General features: G+C 40.2%; 2 protein-coding genes across 3 annotated transcripts in view; both read right to left on the reverse strand.

The window, feature by feature from the left end:
- Positions 1-23: 23 nt before the first annotated feature.
- On the reverse strand, positions 24-1154 carry LOC135426223 (uncharacterized). Its single transcript, XM_064679250.1, has 3 exons — positions 1008-1154; positions 389-937; positions 24-328 (listed from the first exon to the last, which is right to left on the reverse strand). Exons 1-3 carry the CDS (start codon positions 1119-1121, stop codon positions 101-103), a joined length of 891 nt encoding a protein of 296 aa, XP_064535320.1. The 5' UTR covers positions 1122-1154; the 3' UTR covers positions 24-100.
- Positions 1155-1315: 161 nt separating this feature from the next.
- Positions 1316-12700, reverse strand: part of Octbeta3R (Octopamine beta3 receptor) — a 48158-nt gene continuing 36773 nt past the window's right edge. Inside the window, exons 4-9 of one of the 2 annotated variants that reach the window (XM_064679202.1) lie at positions 11362-11637; positions 11104-11281; positions 8054-9839; positions 6118-6564; positions 2766-2874; positions 1316-2684 (exon numbers count right to left, since the gene is read on the reverse strand). In XM_064679202.1, coding sequence (XP_064535272.1) covers positions 2474-2684; positions 2766-2874; positions 6118-6564; positions 8054-9839; positions 11104-11281; positions 11362-11637 — 3007 coding nt within the window. In that variant the 3' untranslated portion in view covers positions 1316-2473. The remainder of the gene's footprint in view (positions 2685-2765; positions 2875-6117; positions 6565-8053; positions 9840-11103; positions 11282-11361; positions 11638-12700) is intronic. The other variant, XM_064679211.1, reaches the window with a different exon arrangement.

Here is a 12700-nt window from a genome sequence, read left to right on the forward strand (position 1 = left end):
AGAAAAAACTTAAAATGTATTAGTTCCTGTGCTGCCAGATCGCCACATACATATAGCTCATTTGTTTTAATCAAACCTTTTTTTTTTAAATAAAAGTAAACTAAACAAATTTAGAGCAACGTATAAAACCATCACTGCTTGCAATATACACATAATTGTCGGCGCCACAACAAATGTAATTCACACAACTGCCCACATCCACTTCGCCAAGTGCACGCGGCTGATTTGCTGCCAAATCTGTCCAGCCTTTGACTTTGTTGTCGTAGCCACCGGAATACAAGTGCTCATCAGTCCCGCATATACTATTCACAATCATTTCATGGCAGTTCTGCGATCAATATGACAATAATGACTCACGAAATGGCTAAGAAGAATGCTTCCCACTCACCGGCAACTTCCAAATGTGGGAGAACTTGTGTTGTGGTAGATTATTTATCAGCTGCAGGCCCATGCCCGTGCGATCGGGAAATGCCAGATAGCTCCTCTTGCCGCCGACCAATGGACCGAGCAGCGTTAAAGGTGATTTACCTGGAATAACAGTTTTGTTGCTGTATTTGCCGGACTTGCCTTCCACAATTATCGAGACGACCACGTCCAAGTCGCGCACTGTGTAGATGAGCTGCTGCTCCCCTGCTAGGGACTTGACCTCCTCCACTAAATTGTACTTAAAGAGCATGCGATCCTTACTCCAAGTTGTAACCACGCCTTTATCATCGCCCGTATAGAGCACTGCGCCATTACAATACATGGCCTGAATGGCGTCGTCACAGCGGAACAACTCCTGCATGGAAGCATCCTCATATGGCGGCAGTATGTACTTAACCTGGCCATCACAGCTGCTCGAATACAGCTTCCCATTTTCATTCACAGCCATGCAATAAATGTACGCATCATGGGCGTTCACCGTGCGCAGCAGTTGCAGCGATTCCGACCAAATCTGTAAGGGAAGCCCGATCTCAGGTATGCGGATAAATGACTAAACTTAACTGTTGCCCCATAATACCCACACGTATTTTCCCATCGGCACCTCCAGAGAACAGCTGGCTGTTGAAATACACCACACAAGTGGCGTCCCCCTCGTGCGGCTCCGTCGATGTGTGCTCGATGCGCGCGTTAAGCATCTGGTGACCGATTCAAGACAAAACTGACCCATAGCAGAGTCCGCCACGAATAACCGCAACCAAGTACATAGCATATACCTATGTATATACACTCTCGCGGACAGATATTTATAAATGTGAAATCTACAGTGCCCGCCAGAAGTAAATGCACAATAACACACGTTCAAAGTAGATGTATATTTAAAACACGTAAGTTGCACACTTTAACTCGTAATTATTTAGTTTTCAGCAAGTAAATACATAGAAATAAAATATATATGTATATTAGACGAGATTGCATTTCATTCGCTTTATCTGTAAAATAAACTTGCAATGCGTACAGAAATCGTTAACAAATTGAACTAAAAATGAAATCAATTCCCTTTAATAGGTATCACAAAAGTAGCATTAACTTTTAAAAGGAAATCAAGTAACTTAATCAACTTTTCCTAGTATATTAAGAAATTTGCTACGTCTGATAACTTTTGCATTTTAAAGTTTTGTGTTATTTTTGTTAGATTGTCATTAAGCTGGAATATTCTTTATGACGCGAACAATTCAATTTAGATTGCATTCCTTAACATTAATGTTTGTTTCAAGACGAACAATATTTATTATTCTAACTTACCCGCTTAACACAAAATTAGGATCCATTTTCAAGATTTTTTAAAATGGAAACAGGAGATTAATCGGCTTAAACTAATTTTTACTAATTGTAGTACCCTATTTTTGTGGGTCAATTTGCATTTATTAGGCATAATCCGTTAAATTTTGACCGTTGAAAATGTAACAATTTGTATAATATAATATTGGAATAGTATATTTCATTATATTTAAAGCGTTATCAGTGGAGTCGTATTTTAAATTTGACTTTAGATAGTTCAGATAAACTGAAACATTGAAATATAGCGATCGGACACTTGAAAAGAACGTAAGCTTCGAATATTTACCGAAGTATTATTTTTAGGTTTAATATTCTAGTAGTTATATATTTTCTTAATTCTTTTTTATTTTCTAGTGGCTTGTTCAATTGCTTCGATTTTGAGAGTTTTCTCTTATACTAGGGACAAAGACATACCCATTTGAGGTTTTACGTATATGCTTAATAGACACACATTTGACATGATATGAGAATCCATTAAGTTAAGAGTCCCTAGCTTAGCGTAATACTTGCTTATAAATACATAAGTACAATTACATAAATACGTATACATAATAAACACACAATTGAGTATTGCTTAGCTCGAAGGCTTTAACAAAGATTTCTTTTTTTTTTTGTTTGCAAGAGTGGCGTTTTATTTGGTATTAGCTAAGAGTATTGAATATCACTTACAGTGGCATCGTTTGGTAGCATTTAGAGATCTTTATAGACTCTAGACATAGTAAGCATTATAGGGATTGCGCTTCTCCAGGCAGGGTAGCACACACTCCAGTGTATTGCGAAAGGCATCCCGAAAGTCTCGATTGAAATAGGCGTAGATGAGCGGATTAAGTGTTGAGTTGAAATAGCCAATCCAGAAGAGTACCACCACGACCACATCCGGGCAGGGGCAGGAGGCGCCACAGAGCGACGTGATGACATACCTGCAGATAGCCATATATATATATATATATATATACATAAATAAACCGAGCTTTGAGCCTTACGCCTAGAGCACTGCTTACCAAAGGAAAAAGGGCAGCCAGCAGAGCAGAAATACGCCCATAATGATGCCCAAAGTGCGAGCGGCCTTGTGCTCGGCCTTCCAACCTTTCGCGGGTCGCACTGAGCCGCCTGTCGGGCAGATAAAGAGTTTGATGATGAGATTTCGATGAGAGTTACAAACTGATAAGCTAAATTTCATCTTTGGCACAGCTTTAGGCCAGCTGCTGCATTTGGAAATGCTCTTGAATGAGAGGTCAAAAGCTGTGTGTCTGTGTGTGTGTGTGTGTGTGTGTGTGTGTGTGTGTGTGTGTGTGTGTGTGTGTGTGTGTGTGTGTGTGTGTGTGTGTGTGTGTGTGTGTGTGTGTGTGTGTGTGTGTGTGTGTATGTGGGTGTGTGTGAATACAAGCAATGCCTCACATTTTATGCGTGTAGCGCCATGTGTGACGGTTCTTGTTTAACTTTGACATTAATATTGCTGTTGTAGTTGTTCCTGTTGTTGTTGTTGGTGTTGTTGTATCATTGATCACAAACACCCGTCTTAGTGTATAGCACCCACTTCTCACTCCCACAACCAACTTTGGGCGGCGCTATTTAACCAGTCTTGAGTAATCGAGCTGGTGTGTGTGCGTGTCGGTGTGTGCGGGTGTGGGAAAAGTAATAATAACGAAACAAACAATTGAAAATATTTACACAGGACACTTGCTATCATAAAGATATACAGTGCCTCTACAGATACACCCACACATACACCGACTCATTTTCGCACACGTACAAAACATAAACATAAACATCATTGAAAAAGTATTTACACAAAAAGAAAAACAAATCAGACGACAGACTGACAAACAGACAAACGGTAAGCAACAGGAAGTGGCAAACAAGTTTGTGCTAGACCTCGTCGTCGCCGCCGCCGCCGCCGCCGCCGCCATCTTTCTGAATAGCAGCGGTTGCCCGACAAACTGAGCAAGGAATCAAAATGCAAAAAAGAAAACACAGTTAGCACAGTAGGTTGGGCGTAGCGAAAGCAAAGAAAATGCACGTGCATAGCGGGGGCAATTATGGACAGCATGAAGGAGCACCGAAGGATACTTCAAAAATGCCGGTGAACAAAAATGAGTTTAGCCTGAAGGTGCCGGCCGTATGGCCACAGCCAGGGACGCGAGGGATTTAGCAAATAGTGTCAATGTCTTTTTTAGAGAATGGGCATGCCCAGTTGGGGTTTCTTGGGATTTATACATGTTCGAGTTGGAATGTTGATACTTAGTGCTGGTAATTATCATTATAATTTATAAGTGATCCAATAAATAGCTATTGCTTGTAAAACTACTTGCTGCATTGGTTTTATTTGCTCGCTCAACTCTCGGAGTTCCATTTCGGCTACTGCAATAATAAATTTCAACAACAATGTGCTTTTAAGTTATGTATCTTTAAATGTCACTTTGCATATAAAACAAGAAAGGAAGAACAAATATTCTTCACATAAAATTGTTTTCTTCCGACACATAATATAAAGTCCGTTTTGATACGGTTTTAAAACATTGCCGGAAAAATAGTAAAACTAGCAATTGCTGAGTTTGGTGAAATAAAAAATAGGATATGGTAGGCGATTTCGGTCGATTTCAACATATTTATTGCATGAAACAGAAAGACTTAGAGAAACCCTATTCACAGTTTTACGACAACAGCATACAAACTCAGAGAATAGTTCGCAAAAGAACTTACTAAAGGTATGGCCGTATCGACTCAGCTGTTGATATTGATTATATTGCCTTCAACAAGGGTATACAAATACCTCAAGCATGAAGGAAACTAAATTTAAACATGAAGGAGGCTCTAGTCGGGAGCTCCCGGCTAGGGGATATCCTGAGTCCTCTTCTACCAACTCCAAATGCAGCTCGCGCTACGAGCTCGTTTGCTTCAGCAGTAATTAAAAATATGTAAATAAAATCCCTTCCCAATTGGACTCGAACCCGCACTAATTCGCATAAATGTGTGTGTGTTCATGTATACAGAAACTCTTGCAATTTGCGATAACTGCCGCAAACTCTTGACAATATAAGCACACGTTTTCTTTATTAATTTCTGTATTCCTAAACCAATCTTGATTTTCAACAGTAGAATAAAAAGGCATTAAAATTGTGATTTAAATTGGGGGGGGGGGGGGGGTAGTTTAAATTGGTTAACTTATTTGACTTATAGCTATATGGTGGTAGTGGGGAGGTGGCGATGGCTATAAAATTAAAGATACTTGACATATATATACTATTCAAGAAGCTACATGACAAGTTTGGTGACTCAAGCCCTAAAAACCTAAGAGATTTTCTCAAAAAACAGGTAGATTATCAGAAACAAAACTCTTACTTCGTGGGCACTAGGAGGTCCTACGTTCCAAATTTCAAGTCTCTAGCTCTTTTAGGTTCTGAGATCCTTGCGCTCGTACATTCGAGCAGACGGACAGACGGATCGACTCGGCTTGAAGTTGATTAAGAATATATATACTTTATTTGGTCGGAGATGCTTCCTTCTGCCTATTACATACATTTACACAAATACTTTATTTATAGCTTTTTTACCTCTTTTAAATGGGTTCAGGGTATAAAAATAACGTTGAGATATTTTCCTGGTTTGATTATTATGTCTATGCAACAGGGCTTCGAAAGATCTGAAAAGGTTTACAACCGCATATAAATACTTATTAAGCAATATTTGAATCTATATATTCAGATTTGCATAGATTTTAGTAACTTGTTGCAGCATGTGTAAGAATGTCCTTTCATTTTACATTTTTATTTTCCATTGGATATAGTATCACTTATTCTGTTGCTAACTTGGAAAACTACCGTTTCCAGTTTTGATAATTTTCCAATTCTCAATTTTTAATATCATCATATCTATTTTAATGTTTGCCAAACCATCTCATAGTTAATTTTCAATAAAATTTCTATATGCCTTTCTGGATTATTTTCTAAATACCTTTTTTCTAATATAATATATCTGAACATTTTTGGTATACATTGCTTTTTCCGAAACATCAATACTATATGAATGTGAAACTTACCTATTAAATATAATTTTAGGATAGAAATAAATAATGTGTATTTACAGGTATGCTTGAGTTTTTTTGGCTGATGCAGGTGCGACTCTTGACTGTGGGTGAAAGCGCAGGAATGACACAGAGTTACGGGGGCAAAGGATATGCAAGGATAGATAAGAATCAACAGCAATGCGAGAAAAAGACAGAGATAAAGAAATACAGAGAGCGAGATAGAGAAAAAGAGAGAGAGTGAGAGAGAGAGAGATATTGGAGTGGGAAAGTGGTTCATGGGAAGTCGAATGAGCAGTATGTGTTGCGGAGATGACAAAACAACTCACCGGTTGCACCACAGTGACTACATCCGGTTTTGTAGAGCTGCTTCCGGTTCTTGCTCTGCTGCCAACATGCTGCGAGCGCCGCCAATTGTTTGTGCCAGAAGCGTGAGCGCGTGCGCGGAGCTTGTTCCTGCCCTGAAATCGGAGCCGGTGTTGCAGCCGGAGCCGGAGTCATAGCTGGGGCCTGAGCGTTACTACTACGATTACTACTTGCTCTGACTGAGGTGTTGGTGTCGGTGGTGGTAGTGGTGGTGGTGGTGTTGGTGGTATTGACAGTTGTGGTGGCGCTGATGTCGGCGCCACAGAGCGGACACTTTTGTGTCGGGTTGGCGGCCGGGGCAAAGGTAACGCCGTGCGGCTTTTGCTCAATAAAATCGGCCTCGTCTTCATCCACAAAAATGCAGATGCCACCGCGTCGAATCAGTGAGGATTTATTGGAAAATTCGTGCTCTGTTTGAAGTTTTCGTTTTATTTTGTTTGAGGACGTTCACAATTGGAGTTGAGTTGGAAGAGTTTTTGATATTGGATTGAACACAATTTGATGATTTCATTAACATATACACACATATGTACATACAGAAAGATAAAGAGAGAGAAAAAGAGATAGACCGGAAGACAGATAGATAGATTAGGATGGTAAAAGACATATACATTTGTATGAAATCAAAGGCTCGTCACAATTATGTTACGGTTGTTTAGATCACATCACAAAACGCATGCGCGCCATGCAATAGTTAGAGGGCGAAATATAGTGAAATTTTAAAGATATAATACATACTGAAGAAGAATAGCTGACAACATCACTGGAAAACTAAGTTCTATATAATACTAATAGGTTGAAGTACACTCAACTCTTTCAATAATTATTATTTTAAACAAATCATTCCACACATTTTCTCGATTGTCGTAGTTCTAGTAGCTGGTCAACAAGGCGTGTGCTTTATGCGTCCGACTAGCAATATGTTAAGTGCCTAGAGCAATATCTAAACCTTAAATTTTGCTGCACAGCAATGATCTAAAAGCGACTTGCTAACACAAAAACTAAGTATTTATATGTAAGAAGTGGGCAAAGTTTCAGAAAAGTCAGCTTTGTGGCTTAGTCTATAGCCGCTTTCAGAATATTCATGATTAATTAAAAATACTATAAATTTAGCAACACTGCCGACAATTATCTGATTTATTGTAAACAAACTAATTTAATGTAATGAAATTTAAGAATTTGAATAATTAATTATCTTACTTAGTACAGAGTCAAGTTGGCTTCGCTTCGATTGATTCATATAATGGTCGATTTATTCATTTAATGCATTTAAAAGTTCAAATTTCGCAAAAATTTTTTTTATGAGTTCGCCCTTAATCCGCATGAATAACTCACCATTCGGAAAATGGTGTTAGTTTTCGGGCTACGTTGCAATTGTTTATAGTTGAAAGTGAAATCGATTGAATAAAATAAATATTAATGAGTAAAAAATAATTAATTTTACAATTGAGATCCCATTAAAATTTCATGGAATTCACATATTTGTATTAAAGTTTGATTTGTGAATTTATGAACGCATGAAAAGCCTTTTCTATAAATCCTGAAGCTAAAATGCAGAAATAATTCATTTAGAGTCTGTTTTATATATAGTTAGGCAAATTTAAAAATAAAGAAATACAAAAATAAAACATTGCGCTTAACAGGTACAAAGAATGCACAAAAAACGTAAAGCTTCTTGGACACATTTGAGATATTCAAGGCTCTGAAAGCCACAATATTAGGCATAAATAAATTGCATAAAATTGAAATTCAGATATTGATTCTATTCAAGGTAACGAGTCATACTTTAATGCTGTCCCAATTAAATAGGCACTCAAGCATAAACGTAACCCTGACCATGACCTTTGCTGATTGCTGACCATTTTGAAATTTCGCCCATGACTGTTTCTCTGCACTTACTTGCCGAGCTGGTGGAGACGCGACCCATAGGAATGTAGCTGCGACTGTCGCTTTGCTCCTGGGAGAAGTTGATAACGTTCACATCATACGTGACCACCGACGCTTGTCGTTTCCGCATAGTCTGAATACCCTCGTAGCCAGTGAGAAAGCGCTGTCGGCCGCCGGAAGCGCTCACATCCGTGTCGTTGGCGCTATCTTTACGCTTCAACAGGGGTGAGGTGATATCCTTGTGCTCGGCCAGTCCGTGGCCTTCGCTGCCGTCTACTGGCGAGAGTGTGGAGTCGAGTATGATTTCGGGCTTGGGTGATATGTTGGGTGGCTGCTGCTGGTGCTGTGCAGGTGTCCCTGGCTGCGGCACAGGCAGTGTGGTGACCACGTCCAGTGATACGGTGGATGTGTCACTTGGCGTGTAGCCAGCCGCGTGCGGCGGCGGCGACAAGAAGTACACGTTGATGGACGCCGATTGCGATGAGTTACCAGCCGCAACGGCTGCGCTCACAGCTGCTGGCGTATTCGGTGGGGAAATCATATAGTTGGGGCACACCTGATCGCTCAGCGTGCTCATGCGCTGCGGCGCCGCCTGACGCCTGGACTTGGACTGCTCGCCCATCGGAAAGCTCAGCGAGCGAAAGATCTCGGCCAGCTCCGAGCTATTCGTAATTAGCATGCCACTTTGCTCGGGCAGCTCCGGCGGGGACAGCGATGGCGGCGGTGTTGCCGGCTGCTTAGGTGACTCGCCAAAGCAATCGGCCAGCTGGGTCAGCTCATCACCAGTGACGCTCACGCCGACAACCGCATCGCTGCCAAAGTCGATCAGCTGTAGCCCATTGCCATCCGCTGCACTCGCCGAGTTCTGCTCGCTGAGCACGTTTATGTCCAGCAGTATGTCCGGCTTGTTGGGCGTCGAGTCGGTGTCGCTGTGCTGTCGCGCCCGCTGCTCAAGTTTGCGTTCCTTGGCGCCGCCGCTGCCACTGCCGGCGCCTCCATTATAGCTATGTGATAGCTTGCGATTACGAGAGCGTCGAAAGAAACTGGAACCCTCGGAGTTGGCCTGCTGTCGTTTCCGTTCGAGAGCAAAGCACTCGGCGCTAGAGCGCTTCGTTTTCGCCAGCAGCGACATGAAATTGAAACCCTTCTCCTTGCCGGGCAGCTGATCGGGCGCCTTCGATTCGCTGATGGTGCGCATAAATTCCGAGTCGCTGGCGGCAGTTGCTTTATGCCCGCTGGCCGCAGCTTCTGACTTCAGTCGAATAAAATCTGACTCGCTCAGTGCGGCATATTTGCCGCCCGCAGCGCTCGTTTGCTTCTTGAAGTACAAATAATTATCCTCGATGAGTCGCTTCAACTCTTTGTTGTCCTCGGCCAGTGGCAAAGGTGTGTCATAATGGTCATTCGTCTCGCTATCATCGCTGTACAGGCCAAACACGCGATAGGCCGTAGACTCCGGCTCTGGCTCGCTGTTGCCGCTGCCACTTGTCAGGCTCTGTTGCTGCTGAATTGTTGCTGTTGCTGACTGAGCTGTCTTTTTTGCTAGGGTTTCGCCCCAAATCTGCGGATTGAACACAGGCACCGGTGCCTGCAGCTGGTTGGGAGCTAGCTGCTGCTGCTGCAGCGCCATCATCGACGGGGCGCTGTCCGTGTGCGTAACCTTTTCATAACGCTCCTGCTCAAGGTCACGCAGATCGATGCTGCTGCGGCTAAGGCGACGCGGTGGCGGCGATGGCACGCGCAGTTCATCGCACTCGTCCTTATCGTCGTCCTCATCGGTGGCCGTCTGCAGCATGTCCTGTAAAGCCGATTAAATCACATTCAAGCAAACTCATAAAATGTCTTAGTTTATACTTATATTTTATCATATGATATGATAGCTACCATAATAGTCAAGAAAGGACTTAAACAGAACTTAAACACTGTGTTTAAAAAGTGAAAATACTCCTGAAATTTGATAACTCAGCAGTAAATATAAATTGATATACCTGTAGTAACTAAATTCTAAATAATTATTTTTCACATATAGGACGCAGAATTGAAAAGGCAAAATTAACAAGAAAGAACGGACAACTTCGTCACGCCGCAGATTAGATACCCTTTTAGACATATGGCTTATTGGTTTTGCCTAAATGTGAGAAGAATTGGAAATCTTTTTGAGCCTTTGATAACAATATCATTAAAAGAGAAAAATGTTTCATAAAAAGCTAATTTTTCGACCTATTCTTCCTATAGAAATATATGATATAGTAGTCCGAAGTTAATGCAATTTGTCCCCTATTGAAAACAACAAAGCTTTTCGTACAAAAACTTTTATTGTTGGCCGGTCTGACGGGATCCGAAAATGCACTACCTGCAATATTTCATGCTTAAACGTTACATCTGAGATATATATTATTCGGCTATTATTTTATCGATTCGGCTGTTGTTCTGATCAAGAATATACAAATACTTTATAAACTATTCTATATTATACGTTTCATGCCAAAATTATAATACGCACTGCAAGTGTGAAAAATTAAAGGTCACCAAAATGAAAATAACAAGTTTGTAGAGAGATGTTGAGTGATATATGCTATAAGACCAAATTTCTGATATTTTCCTGCTTATTCCAACCTAATTAAAATCTTTTCTTTGCACAAATTTTTTAAACATTATAAATTATAAATTATTATAATTAAAAGCAATTAAAAATAATAAAATATTTCGCAAAAACCTGGAAACTATTTCAACAACTATTTAATTTATATTGTGGAAAGACATATGCATATCTAAAATATATATATTAAAAACAGTTCAAAATAATAAAATATTTCGCACAACAACCCGAATCGGTCTCAACATCTATTAAATTAAGAACACGTACGTAGTTCAAGAATATATATTAAAACCGTTCAAAATAATAATAAATTTCGCAAGAACCCGAATCAGTTTCAATATCAATTATAATTAAGTTATTGCTGAAATCACAAAAAAATTTTTAAATCTTAAAATTTTATTAGTTATTTGAGCTTTATTTGAAATGGATATTTTTAATTGAGGCACCCTACATTTATACATACCTCCAAATTGCTGAGAGCACTATTCGTCTCCTCTCGTGCGGATTTTGCATTGAGATCGCAGTCACTGGGATGTAAGTAGCTGAGATTGGTGGGCTGCTGGGTGTGGCCCATGTGAACGCTGTTCAGCAGTATGTTGGAGCTGGTGCGGCTTAATGCCTTGCGCTGACGCACAGCCTCTCTGGAAGCAAGAAACCGCAAGATGTTGCAAATTAATAAGCAATTTCAGGTGCAGGCATTCAGGTACTGAATGTCACTCACTTAAAGATGCGCCAGTACATAACCAGCATGACAACGCCTGGTATCCAGAAGCTCACTGAACTGGAGATGAGTGCGTAGGCCTTGTTAACCACAAATGAACATTGATCCGGATGCAGGGAAATCTCGCGCAAATGCTCGGCCGTTGTGTACCAGCCCAGGAAAATAGGTGTAAACGAGATAAGGGCGGGTAATATCCACACGTTGGCGAGCATAAAGCATACAGTGCGATGTGTCATATTCAATGGATACTCCAGTGGTCGCACTATTGCATAGTATCTGTTGTGGCAGCCCAAAAAAACGATTAATTTACGAAAATTAATTAATGAATGGATTGATATGACTTGGATCTGGCTACGAATAAAACAATCTGATTGACTTAAGCCTCTCAAAAGGTTGGAGAGTTAAACATATTGCATAGTCAGGTAATTTGAATCATGTGCGCCGGGCCCTCTACATCGTTAAATTTAACTCATAAGGAAAGTAAGCCAAACCGGCTTGACCTTGTGATTACCATGATCGGAAGCTTATACCCGATTAGTTTAGAAAAACACAAATATGTATTTTAATCCCGGTTAGGTTACTTCTATACTCTTAATTTGAAAAGTTAAGGTATTTCGATTATTGAAATCTATAAATTACCACGGCTAAGGCTCATATCTGGCTTTCGTAGCTGCAAACTACTTACTAAGCTATTCAAGCCCATTTTTCACCACACATGATACTAACAGGGCCAAAGGAATTTATGAATTTTCTGTTTGGATACTGTTACAGGTTAACAGTTAGAAAAGACAAAGTCATCAGTAATCCCTACTGTTGAAAAGTTAATTAAATTAATTGGCTTACATAAATTATATTATTTACATTTTATAAAAACTCTATCGGGTATTATCCGCCTTGCATGTGGCAAGTTTTGTGCTAAAAAATTAGACATATTCAACACCAATTTATCATACAAGAAGAGCGCATTTGAAATTGATTTTAAAGACGAACGGCTGGTAAACAATAAACTTTAATGGAATCGCTTACCGCCAATTTACCACAGTCTCGATCGGACAAAACTTAAAGCTGCCCCCACCGAGGAAGCTTTGATTTTGCGAAAAATGTGAAACACGTCTCAAATGATTCTTCATATAGATCTTTGGAAATGACTCACCAAATCCTTGACCTCTATTTCCACCAAGTGAGAAAATACCCATCAGATGAATTTTGACAAAGGTCTTTGAAAATGTTTTTGAAGCCGACTGGATGTTAAGCAAAAAACTTTTATACAACAGTTTTGACTAATTAACCACTGTGAATTTCTCAAAAAGCTGAAACTCGTATTCATTAAGTTCTTATG

The sequence above is a fragment of the Drosophila montana genome, unplaced genomic scaffold (genome assembly GCF_035044405.1).
Source record: "Drosophila montana isolate Dmon_TW-CO22-7 unplaced genomic scaffold, ASM3504440v1 contig_1264_1, whole genome shotgun sequence".
In the NCBI taxonomy this organism is placed as follows: Eukaryota; Metazoa; Arthropoda; class Insecta; order Diptera; family Drosophilidae; genus Drosophila; species Drosophila montana.

Coding starts and splice junctions, on each gene's coding strand:
- LOC135426223 (XM_064679250.1), bottom strand. CDS start 1,121: ATGCTTAACGCGCGCATCGAGCACACATCGACGGAGCCGCACGAGGGG. Junction 938..1,007: donor GTGCCGATGGGAAAATACGT/GTGGGTATTATG, acceptor CTTCCCTTACAG/ATTTGGTCGGAATCGCTGCA. Junction 329..388: donor CCCACATTTGGAAGTTGCCG/GTGAGTGGGAAG, acceptor TATTGATCGCAG/AACTGCCATGAAATGATTGT.